The sequence below is a fragment of the Labeo rohita genome, chromosome 11, assembly GCF_022985175.1.
Source record: "Labeo rohita strain BAU-BD-2019 chromosome 11, IGBB_LRoh.1.0, whole genome shotgun sequence".
NCBI classification, from domain to species: Eukaryota; Metazoa; Chordata; class Actinopteri; order Cypriniformes; family Cyprinidae; genus Labeo; species Labeo rohita.
In genome coordinates this window covers 14219013-14242221 of record NC_066879.1, presented here as the reverse complement: position 1 = coordinate 14242221, position 23209 = coordinate 14219013, and the positions used below count along the sequence as shown (strand labels likewise).

The following is a 23209-nucleotide window of genomic DNA, read 5'->3' as shown; positions in this document are numbered from 1 at the left end:
TAATGATTCGCCAAACTACATCAGAAAATCAACTGCATGTAAATACTTCTTTCTGAAACTCTTGATCTCAGATTAAATGGCTTGTTTTTCAGTATGAAAACACACAGATGTCACTAGTTTAACGGTGTAGTGTGTAATTTCTGTCTCTAGTGTCAAGTAGAGATGCACTGAAATTTCAGCAACAGTAAATATTTCACCGAAACACCAAAATAAATACATGTTCCAATTTAAATGTGGAAACTTTTTCAGTTTTGGCTTTCAGCTGAATGATAACTTTAGTTAAAAAATAAATAAATAAATAAATTTTTAGTGCAACATTTTTTTTTATTAATAAGTTGAAATGAGTTGATATTAAAATTACTAAATGGAAATAAAAAACAACTTAACTATAATTAAATATAAAACTAAAATAAATAAAATAATTTAAACCTAAAACAATAATATTTAAAAAGACTTTTTTAAAGGACATTTAAAAAAAAATGAAAATATAAAAATGAAAGCTTATTCTAAACTATAACAGTATATAAATAATACTAAAATTACCTGGTGCAACACTAGTGTCAATAAACAGAATTTACTGCTATTGGTTGGACGAGCAGAAGGTCCCGCCCCCAACTCACGCCATTGGTTGAGCTAACGTTCCCCGTGTCAGGCATGTTCAAACCATTAGATCAATGTTTTGAAATCGACATAGAGTCAGTGTTACACTCTTCAGGAAATCAACCTATTTTAGTTACTTTTAGTGACTTTGCATATTAAACAGAGTGATGATTTTATTTAAATAATCAGACGCTTCACCTTACACTTGTTTTGTATCTCTTTCTTAAGCGTTATTCCTGCTTCCATGATACAGAATGAGAGTTAGAGCGAGGGCAGCGTATGCTCTGCTGCCCAGGAATGCAGGAAAACATAATCACGTGAAACGTAGGATGCTTACTGGAATGCTGGGGGCTTTTTACAACTCCAGAAACGGCTTGTGGTTTTTGGCAACTAGAGAGAGAGGAAGAGATTTTATATTTCTCTGGTCCATCTTCCTGAGTCTTGAAGTATCGGAGTGAGCCTCACAGAGAGCAGACAGGCCTGGTCGTTCATTAAAGTCGGTCTGTTTAAGCTCTACCACCCCGAGAGAATAACATCCCAGTGCATTTCAATGCTTGGCTCCTATCGGCAGCAGCAAATGCTCATAAACAACATCACACCTTTGTAAACATAGCAACTGAAACGTATGACGCTTGGAGAACATGATGGAAAACAGAAGAGGGAAATATGCTACTGTCATCCAAGATATATTACAGGAATAAATAATATAAAGACAGAAATACAGTAAAACCCCATGTGAGAATTATGGGGAGATGGTGGTGGTCTAAACATCCTAATTAAAGCCCAAACCCATAAGAAAGGAAAATTCAATTGATCAAAAGTGACAGTAAAAACATTCATAATGTTACAAAAGATTTAAATTTCAATTTTTTTTAAACTTATTCATCTAATAATCCTACAAATGTACTTTTGATCAAATAAATGGAGATTTGGTGAGCAGAAGAAACTTTTCAAACATATTAAGAATTTTTTTTTTTTAATTAAATAAAAACAAATTACAAATAAAATAAAATAAAATAAACCTAAGGAAATTTCAGCCATTTGGGTCCAATTGAAACGCTTCAAAAAAACAAATAAATTAAATAAAATAAAAATAAATAACATTTACAAAATAAAAAAAAAAAAAAAAAAAAAAAATAATTAAATTAACCAATGTAAATTTCAACCATCTGGGTTCAGCTGAAAGTTCACAAAAAAACAAATAAAATAAAAATTAAATTAAAATAAATTAATAATAAATAAAATAATAATATTAATAAAACAAAATATTAATAAAATAAAATAAAATAAACCAAATGGAAATTTAAGCCATTTGGGTCCAGTTAAAATACCTCAAAAACACAAATAAATAAAATAAAATGAAAAAAATAAAAAAATAAAAAAATAAATAAATAAAATAAAATAAAATAAAATAAAATAAACCAATGGAAATTTTAGCCATTTGGGTATAGTTGAAATATTCTTAAAAACAAAAATAAATGAAAAAATAAAAAAATAAACAAATAAAATTTACAAAAAAATAAATTAATTAATTAATTAAATTAAATAAACCGATGTAAATTACATCCATTTGGGTCCATTTAAAAAAGGCCTCAAAAACACACCCTCAAAATGCATCGCATGCATTAATATTCATCAAATGCTCCATAAGACGTTTCTCTTATGTGCAAACATAACACAAAAGGTGCTTTTAGTTCATCACAGGTATGCTGTTCATTTACGAAACCTTTCCTACATCAACATCTATAGGAACTGCATTAAAAATTCAGCTCATGAATAAAACATTGTCCATCTCCATATTGATTTTATGTAACGTGTTCAGTTTCCTGTACGAGGCACAAGAGCCTCCTGAGTTGGTTTGTGGGCTCGAGCGCTTCGCTGTGAATCAGAAATGGTGTGGGAGCTTCAGAAGGAGCAGAGAAAGTGTGAACTTACGCCCACTTTCTTTCAGCTCGCCCACACACCAAATCACCGCATGTCATGTGCGAGTGGGCGTCACATTATCAGGCACTAGTTACAGCTATTCAAAGCCAAAATCGCAGTATAGCTGAGGACAGCGAGGAACAGAAACACTTCTGCTGATGATTAACTCTCTTTGTTTTTTAACTACAGCTTTCAAGCTGCAAAAGAAGGTCATGTGCGTCCACTAAAACCTGATATATCAATTAACATCATCACAGATGGATTTTGGGATTTCTACTCACCCGCCAGAGCCTTGATGCGCGAGCGCTCGAATAATCGGGCCGAGCTGTTCTCATTGTCCCACTCGTCATCCCAGCGGTTGTTGACACTGTCCTGGTATTGCTGCTGGATGTCCATGTGGTCGTATTCTGCGGCTACTGTCGTCATCCTGACCTCTGACCTTTCGCCTTTTCACCGTTCACACTTCCTCATGGGTCGGCTTCCTCTGAAGCCCTGCTGAAAGAGACAGAGGGGTCAAAGGTCATTATAGTTAGGAAGCATTTCAGTTTATGTACAATCCTGTGAAATTATTAGATGCATAACAGAGATGAAAACAAAAATCTACAATGAATCTTTTCATTTTTTAATCATATTTTCTGCTCTGATTTTAGGAGAATATCTGCCGGACTTTTGTGCAATGGATTTAAATATGATTAAATGGGGTTAAAATGAATTTAAGATTAGACAAAAATATGAAATTAGCCAAATACTCAACTCAAGCTATCTTCTCTGTTTTTTGTGATTAAATATCTTAAAAAACAAAAAATAAATAAACAAAAATAATATATAATATTACATACATACATACATACATACATACATATTTACTTATTTACGTATGTATTTATTTCAGAGTGTGTAAAAACTGCCTCCTTTTAAATATCTATAAAAATATTAGATTTAAATAAAATATAATATTATATATAAAATATATACATACATTTACAGTACATATGTAATATTTATATGTTTAGAAATAATATTTCTTTAGATGTTTAAAAGACAAAAGCCAACAATTATCACATTTTAATTTTTTAATTATTGTTTTTTTTTTCTTTTATTATTGTTTATTTATTATTATTATTAATTTGGAATAACATGCTCTGTTAAAGTTGACAATAAGACCAGGAAACATCATGAAAGTAAATATGAATATTGAACTTTAATAAAATAAAAAATGTATTTAAAAAATAGTTTTAGGTTTCAGTGGTTTTACTATTTATTTTTGTCATTTATATTAGTTTTTGTGTTCTTAAATGTATTTCTGTTTAGCTTTTTTTTTTTATTTCAGTTTTAGTTTTAGTATTTTTAGTACTTGGATTTGTCAAGGCAAAAAAAAAATGTTTTTTTTTAAAAGCCAACAATTATCACATTTTAGTTTTTTAATTATTGATTTTTTTCTGTTATTATTTTTAATATTATTAATTTGGATAAATTAGTTCACAATAAGACTAGGAAAGATCATGAACGTAAATATAAATATTGAACTTCAGCTAAATTAAAATAAAAAACGATTTTTTTAAAAAAGGTTTCAGTGGTTTTATTATTTGTTGTTTTAATTTCTATTAGTTGTTTACATATATATTTCTGTTTAGCTTTATTTTTAATTTCAGTTTTAGTATTTTTAGTACTTCAATATGTCAAGGCAAATGTTTTTTTTAAGCCAATAATTATCACATTTTATTTTTTTTTTTAAATATGGATTTTTTTTTAAATTATTATTATTTTTTCTTTTATTATTATTATTATTATTATTTATATATATATATATATATATATATATATATATATTATTATTAATTATTAATTTAGATACATTCAAATTTACAATAAGATCAGGAAAGATCATGAAAGTAAATAAAAATATTAAACAAGTAAAATAAAAAATAGAATAGAATAAAAATGCAATATATAAAATAAAAATAGAATAAAAAAAAATTAAAAAGAAAAATTTTCTCCCCATTATCAGCGACTCAGAAACACACGGGTGATCTGCAAATGAGTGCCTAAACGAGTCGTTAAATGTTCGCTCTGCACTGCTGACCTTTGCATAGAGACAGCACTTTCCCATATTTTCCATCAACCCTTCCTCCCTCTCCACCTTAAGACAGCTGCCTCAACATCCACTTATCAAGAAAACAATCTTGCGTCTCGCCTTATCTTGGTTCTTTAAGCACCTACTGCCACCTGTTGGACGACCATAGAACTGCCCCTGTAACGTCATAACCCGATCCACAGACAAGCACAATCATGTGGCGTTCCTCAGCCGTGAGATAATTGATAGCCGTGACAGGCCGGTCAGGCTACTGGCAGAACTACAATAACGTAAGTTTCCCCGCCAAGAGTTTCCCCCCGCTCGTTTCACCGCATTCAGCGCTGTGCTCCTAATTGAAATCAGCAGTCTGTTCTCAAATGCATGAGTGCATCTCAGCGTGATCACGTCAGCCAATACTTTCTTTCTTAAGTGCATACTTCGCCCTTAAAGATCAGCAGGTTACAATGCACAAAAAAACAGTGCAAAACTAAAATGCACTGCCTTCGGTGTGAAAAGGAGGGGTGGCGTTTATCTTTCTAATTGCTACCATAAGGCTTCGGTTGTAGAAAATCAAGCATGCGGTTGCGCTCCTGCGAGATGTTTTTCTTCAAATACCTCCCACATAACCGTCTTTGAGCCGCGCTGCACTAAAACCTTACGGTACGAGCGTTCCTCAACCAAACGCAGAGTTTCCAGGGCATTTTTTATCGTGAGAGTAACACCCGTGTCCCAGAAACTGCTAGTGGCGGTCTGCTAAATATAACTGCGCCGCTGGGATGGGCTTTTTTACATCTGAAGAGCTGAGAGATTCGGGTTCGGAGAGAGTACTCCAGCAGAACGTCAACCGAGATGACACAGAAAGCAAGGACAAAGAGATCACTGGATTCAAAACAATGTCACACTGACACACCAGGATTGTGGTTTAATGATGGTATCAGATGGTAACACTATGGTATTTAGATACTGCATGGTACTGAATAACCATGTTGATGTACTGTTATTCATTTAAAAAAAAAGAAAAAAGAAAGATATATACATTATCATGGTATATCCACAATATCCCAAATTGGTGGGATTCTGAAGGATCACGTGACACTAAAAACTGGAGTAGTGATGCTGAAAAATGCAGCTTTGCGTCACAAAAATAAATTACATTTTAAACTTAAAAGCAGTTGTAAAAGCTTGAAGTTTGAAAATTTAGGTAGATTAGATGATTAGCATGTTTCTAGCATGATTAACATGATGTTAACTTGACTAACAAGTTACTAGCATATTGCTAGCATATTTAACAAGTTATTATCATGATTAGCAAGTTGTTAGCATGTTACAAGCATGTTGTTAGCAAGTTACTAGCATGCTTATGTTATTAACAAGTTGCTAACATGTTTCTAGCATGTTTATCAACTTACCAACATGCTATTAGCATGACTGGCAAGTTACTAGCATTATTAACAAGTTACTAGCATTATTCTAACATGATTAGCATGTTACTAATGTGTTGTTAGCATTATTAGCAAGTTATTAGCATGATTAACATGTTATTAATGTGTTGTTAGCATGATTAACATGTTACTAGCATGATTTTAGCATGATTAGCATATTACTAACATGGTGTTAGCATGATTAGCAAGTTTATAGCATGATTCTAACATGATTAGCATGTTACTAATATGTTGCTAACATGTTTCTGGCACGTTTAACAAATTACTAACAAGTTATTAGCATGATTAGCAAGTTACTAACATGATTCTAATATGATTAGCATGTTACTAATGTGTTGTTAGCATTATTAGCAAGTTATTAGCATGATTCTAGCATGATTAACATGTTATTAATGTGTTGTTAGCATGATTAGCATGTTACTAGCATGATTTTAGCATGATTAGCATATTACTAACATGGTGTTAGCATGATTAGCAAGTTAATAACATGATTCTAACATGATTAGCATGTTACTAACATGTTGCTAACATGGTTCTGGCACGTTTAACAAATTACTAACAAGTTATTAGCATGATTTTAGAATGATTAGCATGCTGCTAACGTGTTGTTAGCATGATTAGCAAGTTATTAACATGGTAACATGATTAGGAAGTTACTCGCATGATTCTAGCATTATTGTCATGTTGTTAGCAAGTTACTAGCATGATTAGCATGTCAGTAGCATGTTCGCATGATCAGCAAGTTGCTGAAATTTTTTAGTGAAGTAAATACGGTAAAGACGGCAGCTGATGCAGCTGGAGACGTTCTCATGTCAATATGTCAGCTGGACTGATGGCTTTGTCTGGCTCAAAGACAAGACGCACATATCTTATTGATTTCTTTAAGTCAGGCGAGCGTCTGTCCTCTGCAGTAAAAGCCTCGGCCAAGTGCACTGATGCATCGACTCAGCGCCCATCATTACCGTCCTCTCTGACTACGTGTTTGCACAACAGAAAAACCCACGCAACCTGTCTCGGCAACTTTTTGTTGATATACATAAAGATATAGAGATATAGAGAAACATATAACATACCATGAAAGTACTTTACTGTACCTAAAATATCATATGAACAATTATTAAACAGCATTTCCATGTGCATCTATATAATTTTTTGACAATGCTGCTGTAATTCGTTTTTTTGGATATGTACTATAGCTAAAACACAAATAAATGCGAATATGCTAATTATTCAGTGACATGGTATATCTCAAAATAACATGGCATTATCACTCGAAATGCATCACATTATATTTTCAGTCTTATTTTAGTGTTATTCATATGATATCAGAATTATTTTAGATTTTGAACTTTCTTTCATTTTTATATTTTCAGTTTTTTGATCAAGTTTTATTACTTTTCTTATCATTTTTTTATTTTTGCTTTGTAAAACATTTCTGTAGAGCATTTATTTTTTATTTCAGTTTTAGCATGTGTTTTTGTCATTTTTATAGGTTTTTTTTGTATAGCTTCAATTTATTTTTTTTATTTATTTTTAATTCAGTTTTAGTAGCTTTAGTATGTGCGTTCGGCATATTTAATATATATTTTTTTAAGTATTTCTTTATACCTTCAATTTATTTTTGTATTATTTTTTATTTCAGTTTTAGTATGTGCTTTTGTCATTTTTATTAGTTTTTGCTTTGTAAATAATATTTCTGTACAGCATTTATTTTTTATTTCAGTTTCAGTAGTTGCTTTTTTATTGCATTTTTTTCTGTATAGCATTAATGTATTTTTTTATTATTTTTATTTTAGTTTCAGTAGTTTTAGTATGTGCTTTTGGTTTTTTTAATAGATTTTTTAAAAATATTTCTTTAAGGCTTCAATATTTTTTTTTTATTTCAGTATTAGTAGTTTTAGTATGTGCTTTTGTAATTTTTATTTGTTTTATTTGTCTGTTTAGCTTCAGTTTTTTGTTTTATTTTATTTCTGTAGTAGATTTATTTTTAGTAGTTTCGGTTTGTTTTGTCATTTGTGTTTGTTTTTGGGTTTTTTTGTACAAATATTTCGGTATAACTATTTTTTATTTCAGTTTTAGTAGTTTTATTATGTGCCTTAGTCATTTTTATTAGTTTCTGCTTTATGAAAAATATTTCTGTGCAGCAGTTTTTTAATTTTATTATTAGTATGTGCTTTTTCATTTTTATTAGTTTTTTTATTTTTCAGTATAGCTTCAATTCGTTTTTTTATTTTTACTTCCGTTTTAGTAGCTTTTGTCATTTTTTTATTTTACTTTGTAAACAATATTTCTGTACAGCATTTGTTTTTTATTTCAGTTTTAGTATGTGCTTTTGTCATTTTTATTCATTTTATATTTCTGTTGAGCTACAGTTTACTTTTTTATTTCTGAAGTAGTTTTATTTTTAGTAGTTTTAGTTTGTGTTTTTTTTACAAAAATATCTGTATAACTATTTCTTATTTCAGTTTTATTTTAATAGCTTTAGTACTTTAAGTCCTCTAATATTTCTATTTAATTTTTGCTTCATTTTGATTTCTGAAAACAATTTTAATGGTATTTTATGTTAATAAAGACGTTAATACTTTTTTTTTTTAATACCATGGTACTTTGAGTTAAATACTAATAATATATGTGAACACTGTTATTAAAATACCATCTGACACCCTTTCTAAACCATTGTACCGCATCAAGATTTGTAGATACGTGACTCAAGGTCAAAATCATCCTAAGGATGTGAGCATGATATTGTCTGAAAGCTGATCCAGGTGACAGCTAAGACCAGGCTTTATGAGCGGGCCAACGCAAACACCCGTTTATGTGAGAGTCAGCATCGTGTGTTTGTTTCCGCCCATACTGCTGAGGTCAAAGCTAGCGCTAGCATGTACGTGGATCCGCGCTAGTCCTGTCTGCAGAGCCTTTTATAGCAGCGGCTCTGGCACACACCCAGAGGCTGCTGGGACAAACTGCATTAAAGCACAACAGAGATGGACAGAGAAAAAGAGAGAGAGAGATCAGATCTGCCCCAAAACCATGTAAATAGCATTTAAGATCATCTAAAAAGGGTACTAACCAGGGTCAGAAATTAACTCTTCTATTAAGAGGCAATTTTGCACCCTGGATTTGATTTCCAAGGCTATTTTTATCTTTTTAGGTGTAGTTTTTATAATTATCTCATTAAAATGTGTTTGTTAAATTAAGCAAATACTTCAAATCAATCATGACACTAAAGACTTTTACCTATCCATTTTTTTCTGAACAACTCCGGCGTTCTCAGCGGTGACGAATCAAAACGCCTCTGATTGGTCATCGCATTCATAAGCTCAACTGAAACGCGTGTGATTGGTTACAACGCTCAACAATGCAAACCACAGGTAAAAAGAAACATGACACAACGTAAGCAAACTACTGTAAATGTAGCCGACAGCTGTAATAGATCTTTAAGAATAAATCTTAGTTACGAGGCTGAGAGGTTCCATTTCAGTTAAGATGTTCCCTTAGAAGGCAACTTATAGGTTTTTTTAGTCAGTCATAATCATTATCTTTCTGATGTACCGCTCAGCTGTTATCATCGCTGCCCTCTTCCTCTGAAAGACCATTACAGTCTATTTCTCCCTCCATTTCTCTCCACTGATTCAATTAGCTGGTGAACAACAGTATGAGGATCTTATATCAGATTGCTTTGACGTTACACCACTGTACAATCTGCACAAACTGCTGAGCTAATGAGATCAGATGCTATCGTTAAAAAAAAAAAAAAAAAAAAAAAAACGCATAACTGTTGCAGCAGTTTACAAGCTGATTGGTTGTAGCATGTCACGTGACCTAGTCTGAGGCATAGCCTCCTTTATCTTACTGTTAACATTGCTTTTTAATGTTTTTGAAATCTTTCTGCTCACTAAAACTGCATTTATTTAATTAAAAATACAGAAGAAAATTTGAAATATTATTACAATTCAAAATGGCAGGTTTCGATTCTAATATATAGTCAAATGTAATTTATTCCTGTGATCAAATCTGAATTTTCAGCATCATTACTCCAGTCTTTAGTGTTAGATAAATAAGAAAAATAAAGATTTTTTGGCATATTTTTAGGACCTTAATCTTTTTTGGATTGTAAGATTATTTTAATTCAAAGTAAAATAAAATAAAACTATACTTTCACAAATTTTAGCATTTTAACCTTTTTTAAATGGACTGTGACATTTTCATTCCCATGAAAATAAAATAAAATAATAATTAAAAAAATGTATTTTAGGACCTATAGATTTTATGGGATTTTTTTTTTTTTTTTTTTTTTTTTTTTTTTTGCATTGTAATATTATTATCATTCCAAATAAAATAAAATAAAATAAATATAGTTTTAATATAGTAAAAATAGTTTTTAAAATCTTTCTGCTCACCAAGGCTGCGTTTAATTAATAAAAAATACAGTAAAATGGTGAAATATTATTACAATTCAAAATGACAGCTTTCTATTGTATTATATAGTAAAATATAATTTATTCCTGTCATCAAAGCTGAATTTTCAGCCTCGTTACTTCATTGTTATTTCTTTAAAAATAATAATAATGTGACTCTCAATGAACTACCTCTCATTTATTAGTTTTATTTTGCTAACAAATAATTTCTAAGCAATAAAGTTATTTCATATAGTAATTAATAAATAGATAAAAGAATTATTTTATTGTCTATAATTATTATTTTTATAATAATTACAACAGTTATTTTGATTATAATTAATTAGAAAATATTTATTATAAGATAATGCTATATAATAATGATAGATTATTATTATAATAATTTATTGTTATTTTCTATTAGAAAACTACACTGCTGTAAGGGTTAAAGCTTAATGACTCAAACATGGCTTAGTGATTTTGTACGATGTGTAATTTAATCAAGATCATTTCTCACAAAAAATAGCAAGCCTTGACATTTTTCTAGTCCATCTCGTCTACAAGGTTGGACGCCTTACATTTGTTTCTTGCCTATTAATGGATGAGTTTTGTATACAAATTTAGAAAAGCTTTAAAAGCTTTTAAAGATTCATAATATCCCCGATCGATCCTGCGTTAAAACCAAAATGGATGCCATCAAAGCGATTGTGACGATCAGCAGTGAACTCATTAGTTACGGCTCCATTTAGCCCGTCAGTGTTTCCGCCCACCCCATCATCTGCAGGAAATGAACACTGGGATACGGATGAACACTGCGGCCCTCACAAATACCCTCTGTTGCGCTTTCATTTATTTTTTGCCCCCCTTTTGCTTCCCATGAGGTGGAAACGACCAAAACCCCTCTGAGAAACACAGCAAAGCGGCTATTATGAATGAGTATGAATCCGGAAACTTCATCCCGGGCCAAAGTGTTTCATGTAAGCGGTTCTCAGGGCTAAACAACCACTGCTTAGCGAAGCGAGAGAAGTATCAAGATCGCGGCCAATAAACGGGGCCTTCGTTATGACAGCTTTGTGTTTTAGTGACCGACTCGAGCCAAGAATCATGACGGGAGATGCATAAAAGCTTGTGCTGCCCATCGGATTCAGATACAGTTGGAAAGTCTTGGAAATTCACGCCGGTTGGTCGCAAGAGGCCGACGCACGTGACCTCCAGCAGGGGGCAGCGTCGCATGAAAACAAAGACTGGCCTCAAACTAATGAATGTGTGTTTCATACAGATTTTCAACAGACCGGATCTGCAGGGTGAACATCTGAAGAGATGTAATAAAGGACTTAGGCTTGTGTGACCCAGATGGCTGCTATAAAAGCACTAGTATCTGATAAATACGTCAATTTGGATTTACCATCACGCTAAGATTCAGCACGTGGTTTGACAGGGCGATGTTCAAGTCATAATCACATCGCAAATCAATAGGAAAAATAAGAAATGATACTTTTTACATATTTTTAGGACCTTAACCTTTAATATTTTTTGGATTGTAACATTATTTTCATTCAAAATAAAATAAAATAAAAATCGTACTTCAATTTCACACTTTTTGGGATTTTTTTGGATTGTGACATTTTCATTCCCATGAAAATAAAATAAAATAGAATAAAATTAGGAGCTAAATATTTTAGGACCTTTTTTTGGATTGTTACATTATTTTCATTCAGAATAAAAGAATATAAAATAAAAACGATATATTTGCAAATTACAGTGTTTCTTGAATTTCTTGACCTTTCTTGAATTTTTTGGATTGAGACATTTTCAAAAAATAAAATATATTTTAGAACCTTTTTTGGGATTGTAATATTTAAATTTAGAATGAAATAAAATAAAATAAAATAAAACAAATTTGGGACCTATATATTTTAGGACCTTTTTTGGACTGTAACATTATTTTTTTTATTCAGAATAAAAATAAAATAAAATAAAATAAAATAAAATAATAAAATATTGGATTGTGACATATTCATTCCCATTGAAATAAAAAATATAATAAAATAAAATAAAAACAAAATATAAAATAAAATAAAATATTTTAGGACTTTATTTATTTATGTTATTATTATTATTATGATTTTTTTTTTTTTTTGACAGTGATGTTGTTTTAATTCCCATTAACCTAAAATAAATATCATCCCTTTTTTAAATAAAAATAAGTATACTTTGAGCTCAGTACTACAAATACTACCATGATGTACATATTGTGTACTATGTATAATTGCATTACAGGAATAAGTATTTTTGGGAATAAAATGTGCATAATTGTGAGAAAATAATGCAATGCACAAACAAATGCACAAAAATAATAATGCATTGTGCATGAATCGTAATGGCTCTTAATGCAAAATAATAAATAATGCAAAATATAATTTTTCTTTGATTTTAGGCTAAACTGTGAGCCAGACGTGTTTCCTTTGATTTCTTCACACGAGCGGAGCTTCATTTCTAAACACTGATGTGTGAATCTCCATGGCAGCCAGCGTCCTTGGAAACCTCAGAGTTTCCAAATGAGTGAAAGAGCCTCATTGTGTGGAAAGCCATCAAACTCCAGCACAATGCAGCTTTTTCTCATTGTCACATAAAGCTGTCTGGACCATGTTAATGTGTTTCTCTGTATAAAACAGAGTACGCGGCTCTCTGAAAGCATGAGTGTTTTATAACAGCTCAGTTCTGTGAGTTCGTCCTCTCTGAATGTCACGCAGAATCTGAATATTTCAAACTCACATACATTATTTACTACACGAGAAGGGAAATTCTTTCACAGAACACTGAAACTTTCAAAGCATCACAGTTTCCGCTACTGTGTTATGAACATAAATGTCCATAAAGCCAAAATAACACATTTCTTTTTACAAGTCAATAGTTTCCAACAAAACACCATATTTAACACAGTGAGAAGACTGTAAATGAATCAAAATATGACTGTAAATTAATCACTCAAAGAAGTTTCCAAAATCTGTCAGTTAAGTGCCTTTTGCCAATGGCGGTAAATACAAATTTACCACACTTTTAATGTAGTATTAAATAAAAAATAAAAAAAAGTAGTAGTAGTACTATGGTATCAGATGGAACTGAAATTGATGGTACTTGTAAGAATACCAAGGTACATTTCTAAAAAAAAAATAAAAAAAAAAAAAATTCGTAAGTGTACTTTGGAATTGTAAAATGCAAAAAAAAAAAAATATATAGTAAACTTTCAGAATCATGGTAAAGTACCATGATATTACCATCTAAAACATGATTTTGCAGCTTTGTAAACAGTATATAAGAGAAAAAAAAAATGGTATGACTGATGATAAATACATTTTTAAAATTTTATTTGAAAAAAACAAACATATTTTTGCATATTTTTAGGACCTCAGCCTTTTTTGGATTTAGATTTTTATATTTTATACAGAACCTTAATGTTTTTTAGATTGTGGCATTATTTTCATTCCAAATAAAATAAAATAAAATAAAATAAAAAAGAACCTTAATGTTTTTTTAGATTGAGAATTTATTTTCATTCCAAATAAAATACAATAAAATAAAGAAGCTTAATGTTTTTTGGATATAATGAAATACATATTTTATAAATAAAATATAATAAAATGAAATAAAAAAAAATGCACATATATTATAAAATAAAATACACAATTATATTTGGGGATTTTTTTTTTTATTGTAACAATTTCATTACCATTATAATAAAATAAAATAAAATAAAATAAAATAATTATTCCTACAGCTTATTATGAGTTAAAAACATTAAAAATGTTTTCAAAAACCTGCATGTACATTTATTATGATTTTACATGAATAACAGTTAGATTTGTACATGTTCTGAAGAAAGTATTAGCATGAGCAACAGTAACAGTGATGCTATGCTTTCTTCGTCTAAAGCACTAATAATTATAGTAACTATGGTATTTTGGCAGAAACTGTGGTTACCATGGTGATATTAGTACGGGAGCTGCTCTCACAGACTGTAGGCCCGTGTGCGTGGGACAGTACTGAGATCTGCTTCACAATGCGTTGCCTGGGTTACGCTGACATTACGCTGCCCCGTTGATGGACGAGTGGGACGAATCTTTCATTCTGCTGAAGCCCTCCACCCCGATACAGCCCACGCACACACACGCTCACACACACACGCTGCAGCACCTCACCGCAAAACCACCAGGAGCCAAACGCTCGTCAAATGGCTGATATGCTGCTATGTGTGGCATGCAGTCTGGCACTGGTAAAGCTGAAATATCTGTACTTCTGTAGCACCGACACACCGGTCAACGGCCAGCTGTGATAGTCTGGGTGTGTTCGGATGCCTGACTGGACTGGATGATCAGAATGCAGCTGGTCAAACCTTTCCAAAAAACACACTAAATTAATGTGGCTGAAAAAGATCCTATATTAATTTACTATAATCCTACAAAATCTAACAAAATAAAATACATTTTTGCATATTTTTAGGCATATTTTTTAACTTTCTTGTATTTTTAGATTGTGATGTTATTTTCACTCCTAATAAAATAAAATAAAATAAAATAAAATATTGGGACCTACACTCTTTTTTTTTGGAATGTGATACTATTTTCATTAAAAATCAAGTTAAGTTAAATTAAATAATTAAATATATTTTAATAATTATAATACCTAAACTATTTTACTTATTTATTTATTTAATTATGGAATTTCATAATATTTTCATTCATTAATATAATTTGTAAAATTAAAATAAATTCAAATATAAAATAAAATACACTTCAGGGCCTTTTTGGGGAGATTTTTTCATTTCATTACTTTCATTTCAAAATAAAAAAAAATAATAAAATAAATAAAATAATAAAATAAAATTAAATAAAATTAAAATATTAGGACCTACACTCTTTTTTTTGGATTGTGATACTATTTTAATAAAAAAAAAATCTAGTTAATTAAATAATTAAATATATATTTAAGATCTAAACTATTTTATTTGTTTGTTTGTTTATTTGTTGAATTATTTTTTAAATTTTTTTTTGGGATTTCATATTATTTTCATTCATTAAAATAATTATCAAAATTAAAATAAAAATAAATTCAAATATAAGACAAAACATACTTCAGGACTTTTTTGGCATTACTTTCATTCCAAAATAAAATAAAATAAAAATAAGGATCTTCGTTTCCTGTCCATCTACCCTGTCCTACTCAAATAAAGGCATAAAAATGCCACAAATAAATTTTAAAAAATAAATTAATTAATTAAACGAGTTTAAATAGATTTTAACTACTTGTTTTGGATTGTGGCATTATTTTCATTCAAATTTAAAATAAAAAAATAAATTAAAAAAACTAGATAGATAGATAGATAGATAGATAGATAGACAGATAGACAGATAGATAGATAGATAGATAGATAGATAGATAGATAGATAGATAGATAAAATTCAGAATATCAAAAAAACACCTCAAATAGTATATCAATAGCCGTAACTGAGTGTTAATACTGTAGTTAAAGCCTAAGGCTATGCTTCTTCTGTAAATTATAAGGTTGCTAAGTAACAACGTGGCCAACACTGAACAGAAAACGCTGAGAGCAAATGCGAAGCTCCATCTGGTCTGTATCTGTGCCGCACAGAAGATTCTGGATACGAGACTGAAGAAACTGGGTCTGATCAGCAGCCAGAACCACAAAACAGGTTCTCATGACACCAAAACATCACAAGTTTATATTAACACCTGTGACACTACATCTGTCCACCATTGTAATATATTAATAATAAATACTATATTTATTTTTAAAAAATTAAATAACATCTATTTATTTATTTAGTGTTATAACAATGAAAATTGATTCTCATTAAAAAAAATGTATTTTTTTAAACAATTTATTTATTATTTTGCTTTATAGCAATGAGAATGTTATTATTTTATTTATATTTATTTATCAGTTATTATTTTTTATATTTTAATATTTTTTAATTTTCATAATTTTGAATAATTTAAAAAAGTATATGTATATATATGTGTGTGTATGTGTGTAATTATTAGTTTTATTGAATTACCAATAACCCAAATTTTTTAATTATATACATTTAGGGAAGAAAAAAAAATAAAAAAAAAACAGCAAATGGAAAACGTACGCCTCACTTGACATTACTTGTTTAGTTTTTCTTATATTATTGTAATTATTTTTTTGATTATTTTATAAATATATATAAGTGATACAAAATTATAATTAACTTAAATTATTGAATTAGATAAAATAAAAATAAAACAAGTAGAAAAGTCCGCCTTGTTAGACTTGATGATTACTTTTTTTTTAATTAATTATTTTACTTCATAGCAATGAAAAACTTATTTAAATTATTTTTATATATTTCAAAAACTTCAATGAATTATATTTTTTTTAAAAATTATATATATATATATATATATATATATATATAAACCTGGTAAAGAAGTACTTCGACATCCATAACGGGTTGGGTTGGGTTAAACGCAAGAGTTGCAAACATTTCTTTATAGAGACACTGAAGCAAAGCTAAACTGCGCATGATTGCATTATGAAGAACACGAGCTATCAGAAACGTCACAGTGGCAGATCAAACCCATTACCTCAACATGATGTCAGGACACACATCACACACCTGTAAAACCACAATCCATTAGCTGAGCGTGTGACGTCAAAGACAGGAATATGAAACAGATGTTAAACCTTTCGCCGAATGCAAAAAAGACAATTACATCCTGGCCAAGTGTTTGTAGCCGTTCCCTCATTATGCCATCGCTCTGCCAGATCCAGACATTCCCACACTGATGAAACCAGGTATTTTTGATGATTTATGAGGCAAAAAATAAACCCAAAGTATTATTCTTGTGAGATAACACGAGTACAGTCCTCATCTTTCCCTATGGAGGCCAGCCGGAGGAAACGCTGGAGGAAAATAAGGACGTGTCCCTGAAGATCAAGGGGGAAGCTGGGCAATTTGGCAAGGGTTAGTAAGTTCCCATGACTGACATTGCAGACCGGACTGTTACTGCTTATGGGAAAACATCACTAGGGCTTGTGAGGAGAGTTAAACAACCATAAAACATTGAGAGGAAAGTGAACTTCAGTGCTACAGCAACATAAGACAACATGGTTCAGCAACAACTGTAAATATGAAGAGTTGTACATCTGGACGAGGAGGGAGAATTTACTAAGAATTAACTATTTGTGCATGCTGTTTTCATGTTTGCATAAAAAAGAGACATTTTAAAATATGCATGCACATCACTTCATCAGTGGAAAACAAACTGTCTAAACTGTGTTGCATGGGTCTACTATATACATCACCTGTTGTTGTAAAATGTTACAAAAGTTACAATTTGCAAATATCATTTTGCAAATATCAGAATAAATAAAATCATAAGAAATATATTTTTCAGACATTAATGCACCCCAAAATTCTCATTGTGCAATCCAAATATTATCTCTTAATAAAAATATGATTTTTAAATAAATGTACTTATTTTAATATAATCATTTTTAAGATTATTTACAGTTTTTCCACACGTTATTTATTTTTCATTTATTTATTTGTTTATATTTTACTTCATCCATTTGTTTTTATTATATTTATTTATAATCTTCTTTCTTAATTTTTTCTATTATTTATTTATTAATTTATTCCATTTTTTATTTTATTTTTAACTTTATTAATTTATTCATTCATTTATATTTTAATTTTTCTTTTAATATTTTAATTTCTTTCTTTGTTTCTGTGTTTTTATTATTTTTTCTATTTTTTCTTTATTTTTTATTTTATTATTTTAATTTTTCTCAATAGCTCTGAGTTATTAAAATATGGAAAATATAATTTCTTAGAATCTATTTTTGTGCAAATTGTAACTTTTATAACTTCGAAGCTCACAGTTTATCACCAACATTTGCTATAAAGCAAATACATGAATAAATGAATGAAAAAAAATAACTAAATAAACCACATTTAACCATAAAAAAAGTGTCTGAAAAAGAAAAACTTATCTCTGATAAGTGTAAGGAATAAATAAGAAAAGACGTTTTATGGTAACAAATAACAATATGTGTGCTAATATTTCCCTTATTTTAACAGCAGCCAGTCATATGTTGTTCTTTTCACATTCAGACCAGATCTCCCATGTATCACTGCTATAAATAAATGTCCATTTAACTAATAATAAACATAAATCATGTTAATTACTACACTCATCAGACCAAATGCGAGCACAAGTCCGGTCGTCCTGATGGTCACAGCTGCTTGAGTTTCAGGACAAATTCACTTTGCCAGAATTCAGTTTACAGAGGCACCGCGCCAAAAGATCTTATTATTATGCATTGTTTAGTTCTTCGAGAAATAGAGACGAGCATCCGAAACGCATGCAGCTAGAATGATGTATGGCCAACAGATGTGAGGCGTCAGTAGAAAGTGAAGAAATCCCCCTGTGCTCTATCCAGGCCCAAAGATAAGCAGAAGAACCTTGAATCTGCCAATTTACAGCCACACCGCTGTTAACCATATACAGACGCTAACAAGCACAGGAAGAGTTTACTTAGTACTCTCACAGGAAGCACAAAGCACAACTGTTCTTATAAGAGGGTAAAGAGAACACATCTCAAGCTCATCATCTCAGCATGTTTCTCCAGAAGAGATCTCAACAATGGCTCAACTTTTAGTGTGTCAGACACACAGGGTCAGTGATCCAGCGACTCGTCTGTCTTTTGTCAGATCTCTGGAGACGCCATCAGCTTTGAATGTCACACAGGCCAGAGAATGAGCTCCATTATGACATCACTTCCTGAGGCCCGCGCACTCTGGAAAGTGTTTGCAAAGAGACGCTTCGCTAGACAAAATGTCTTGCCAGAATAGGAGTTCATTGTGACTTCGATCTAAACCAGAGACCAAAGGTTTCCCATCAAACCTAAAATAGCTCTGTGAATCGAGCTGCTGCTCTCAGAGATGTTATGGGGTAAATCTCACGAAACCCTGTAAGAATATGTTTTACACCAATATTTATTATATGTATTATATTTAAAAAATATTTTAAATATTTACATATATTTTGCACATATATCAAAAGGAAAATATGATAAGAAATGAATAAAAATTAAAAATAAATATTTATTTATTCGCATAATTCATTCATTTTATTAAAATAAATTACATATTTGTGATGTCATTTAAAAACTAAAAATAGCATTTAGGAAATTAAGCATATGCACATTTTTTATGCTTCAGTTCTGAAATGTTATTTTTATTTATACACTTTATTATAGGGGTCGACCCATTATTGGCGCGAGTATTTTTATGGTTATCGATACTGGCCATTTTCAAAACCGATTTGTCGATAAATTAATTAAAAGCATTTAATGGAAGTGTTTGTCAGAGCCCTTGTTGATCTTAATTTTGACATTAATTTTCATTTTTACACCAGACGTATCAGTTCAAAATATCAGTTATCGGTTTACTCGATCTGTAATAATCGGTTACCACAATCAGCCTTGAAAAACACATATCGGTCGACCCCAGCTTTACTAGTTTCTTTATATTATAAAATGTTTACATTTCTTCCCCCCCATTTCATTCATTCACTTTCATGTCAAAATTAAAATAAATTATATTTTGAATATATTTACACATTTTTGGTTTAATTTCTAATTTTCTTTTACATTTTACTATTTGTTATATTATATACATTTTTTTTATTTATTATATTATTTATTATTATTTATTTATTTTTATATTATTTATTTATTTATTTATTCATTAAGGTCATTTTCAAGTCAAAATTAAAAGAAATTATTTTGCATATATGTTTTATATATTTGCATATATTTATATTTTGCATATATATCAAAAGAAATAAAATGTAAGAAATTAATAAAGAAATAAATTTAAATATAAATAATTTTTGCATAATTTATTGTATAAAAAAATAAAGACATTTAACAAATAAAAACATTTATTTACATGTTATTATTTTATAATATAAAAAGTTATTTTTTTATTTATTTTATCAAATTAAAGAAATTATATTTTCTGTATATTTCTATATATTTACATATATTATATATGTATGTTTATATTTATATTCATATTCATATATCAAAAGAAATAAAGTGATAAGAAATTTAGAAATAAAATGATAAGAAACTTTTTAAAATATATACTTAATTTTTTTTTTAAAATATTATTTTTATTATAAATTTTATTTTAACATTACACAGTATTTTCTTTTTTATTTTATTTATTTATTCATTTATTCATTTATTTATTTATTTATTTGTTTGTTTGTTTGCTTGCTTGCTTGCTTGCTTGCTTTAGAGCAATTCGAATTTAGGAGTATTAAAATGTACATATTTTTGTGTACTTATTTATTTCTTTTGATTTTGGGGTTAAATTTGCCCTGTATTGATGTTGTTGAGTGTTTTGTGAGACTCATCCTACAGACGTCAGAACTCTGTAAACACACTGATGTCGAGTCCAGCTCTGGAATGCGGTGTGATTGGAGTCTCTTCAGGTCTGTTTGAGCACTCTGACCCTCATTGGTCCTTGTGAGTGTGGGAATAACTAGCTCTCTCTGAACCCAGAGTCATGCTGATAGTCACAGATAAACCATATACAAGAGACAAGCCGCTAACAAACAGACCTACAGCCGCTATCTCACTGAATGCTTAAATACTTCCATTAGTAGCCTTTAAAGTCAATAAAGAAGCTCATGCATAAACTGCCGTAATCAAAACACAGGCAAAATGAGCTTTTAGTAAAATATTACACTATTCTGTTGGCATGCATGGCATTTTCGGTACTGTACGGAAATGTAATACAAAACTATATGGGAAATAGTATTTTAGACCGCCTTTGTTTTTCCAATTGGAAATATGTCAACAAAGAAAAGAATTTATTGACTTTCTAACAACTGCACCCTTCAGCACATCTCCAAAAGCTGATTTCCCAAACCAGCTAGACTCATAAAGACAAACCAAATGCTTTTAAAAGCAGACGGCTGAACCACAGCTCTCATTACCTTGGCTTTTCCAGACTCACATGCGCATTTCCAATCTCACTTTCACTGAGGGCAAAGACATTATAAGATGAAGACTGTTCTCCAGTTCTGCACCTTCACTGGAACCAACAATTAACAGCAAACGTCTAAACATTTACAGTCAGAGTGTCACAGTAAAGTGCCAGATGTTTATATGACATAGTAAAGTGCTTCCACCCGCTCGGACGCTTCAAAGTGCTTCATTAAACATCTATGAAGCTATACTCTGTATGTTATTTTTATATGCTGGTGATATAGACATTTTTTTAGCTCAACATAATTCAACATGTAATCTATATTTTAGAAAATATTACAACATTTTTTAGATTTTTTTTTTTTTAAATGAACATATTAAGATATTAATATAAATGAGAAAAAATGTTAATAATAAATGTTAATAAAAAATTAAATATCAATATTATTAATACAATATCAAACATACATTTTTAATTTATACTATTTTAAATGGCAAAAAATGTATACTTAATTATAAAATATACATTTAATAATAATAATAATAAATATATATATATATATATATATATATATATATATAAACGTTATATATAAGATAATATAAATTAGAAAAAAATGTTAATAAAAATTAAATATCAATATTATTAATACAATATCATTAATTATCAATTACAATATTATTAATTAATTCACATTTTGAACCATTAGACGCATTAGAAACATCTTTTTTTGCTACTTAAATTTATATCAGAGATGTTATAAAACATCACAGTGCTCGCAAAACTTATATAATGACATGGATTTGGAAACTTTATGGGCAAATAAAAAGTGCATTAAAATCATATCATATTCAAATGTTGATTAGTCTTACATAACCTGCAATATAATATTCTACATGTCCATTTGCAGTCTCGTCCCATCTCACCACACCCTGGGCTTTGGCAGGCAGACAGCGGGAATTGAACACATCCCGTTTGGACGTGTGTTCTGTGTGTGGAGCTCTGGATGTCATTATACTCCCACATGCCTGTGTGTGTTTATCACACACACAGCACCTACACTAACTTTCCTCCAAATCTGTGTTTATCACACACAGGGTTTAGCTGAAGGGAGTTTGGTTCAGTGCTGGCCAGTGATGGGACGGTACATGAACCACACATGAATGCACTGTACAATATGTGAAATACAGAAAAACGCAAGACCAAAGCTAACTAATACATTATTTTTATATTATCAAAAAATTTAGATTATATATTTTATTCATAAAATAAAATAAAATATCAAACTTTTTTTTTTCTCAAGCTAATATTTTTATATTTTAAAATTTAATTTATATTATAAAAATGTGATTATATATTTTAAAAACAAAATAAAATATCTAAATTATGAATAAAATTAAATATCAAACATTACCATTTTTTCTTATTTATATTTTAGATGATATAAAATTTAAATATATATTTCTGAAATACTTACATCACTAAACTAAAAACAAAAAAGTATATTTTTTTATATTATTATAAACTAAAACATAAAAGTAAAATAATAATAATAATAATTATTATTATTATAATAATAATTTAAAAAATAGATTATAAAAAATGCTAAATAAATATAAAATAAATTATCACTGGTAAACAAACATTAAATTTACATCATATATATGTCATAAATTGATCATATAAATTAATATTCATCTACATATATCTTTCAAAAAA

The 23209-nt window shown here is 29.6% G+C and overlaps 1 protein-coding gene across 2 annotated transcripts in view; it reads right to left on the bottom strand.

Annotated features, from left to right (window-relative positions):
* The window catches only part of sptbn1 (spectrin, beta, non-erythrocytic 1), a 101602-nt gene that overhangs the window by 65426 nt on the left and 12967 nt on the right, over positions 1 to 23209 (bottom strand). Inside the window, exon 2 of one of the 2 annotated variants that reach the window (XM_051123109.1) lies at positions 2805 to 3018. In XM_051123109.1, coding sequence (XP_050979066.1) covers positions 2805 to 2949 — 145 coding nt within the window. In that variant the 5' untranslated portion in view covers positions 2950 to 3018. The remainder of the gene's footprint in view (positions 1 to 2804; positions 3019 to 23209) is intronic. The other variant, XM_051123110.1, reaches the window with a different exon arrangement.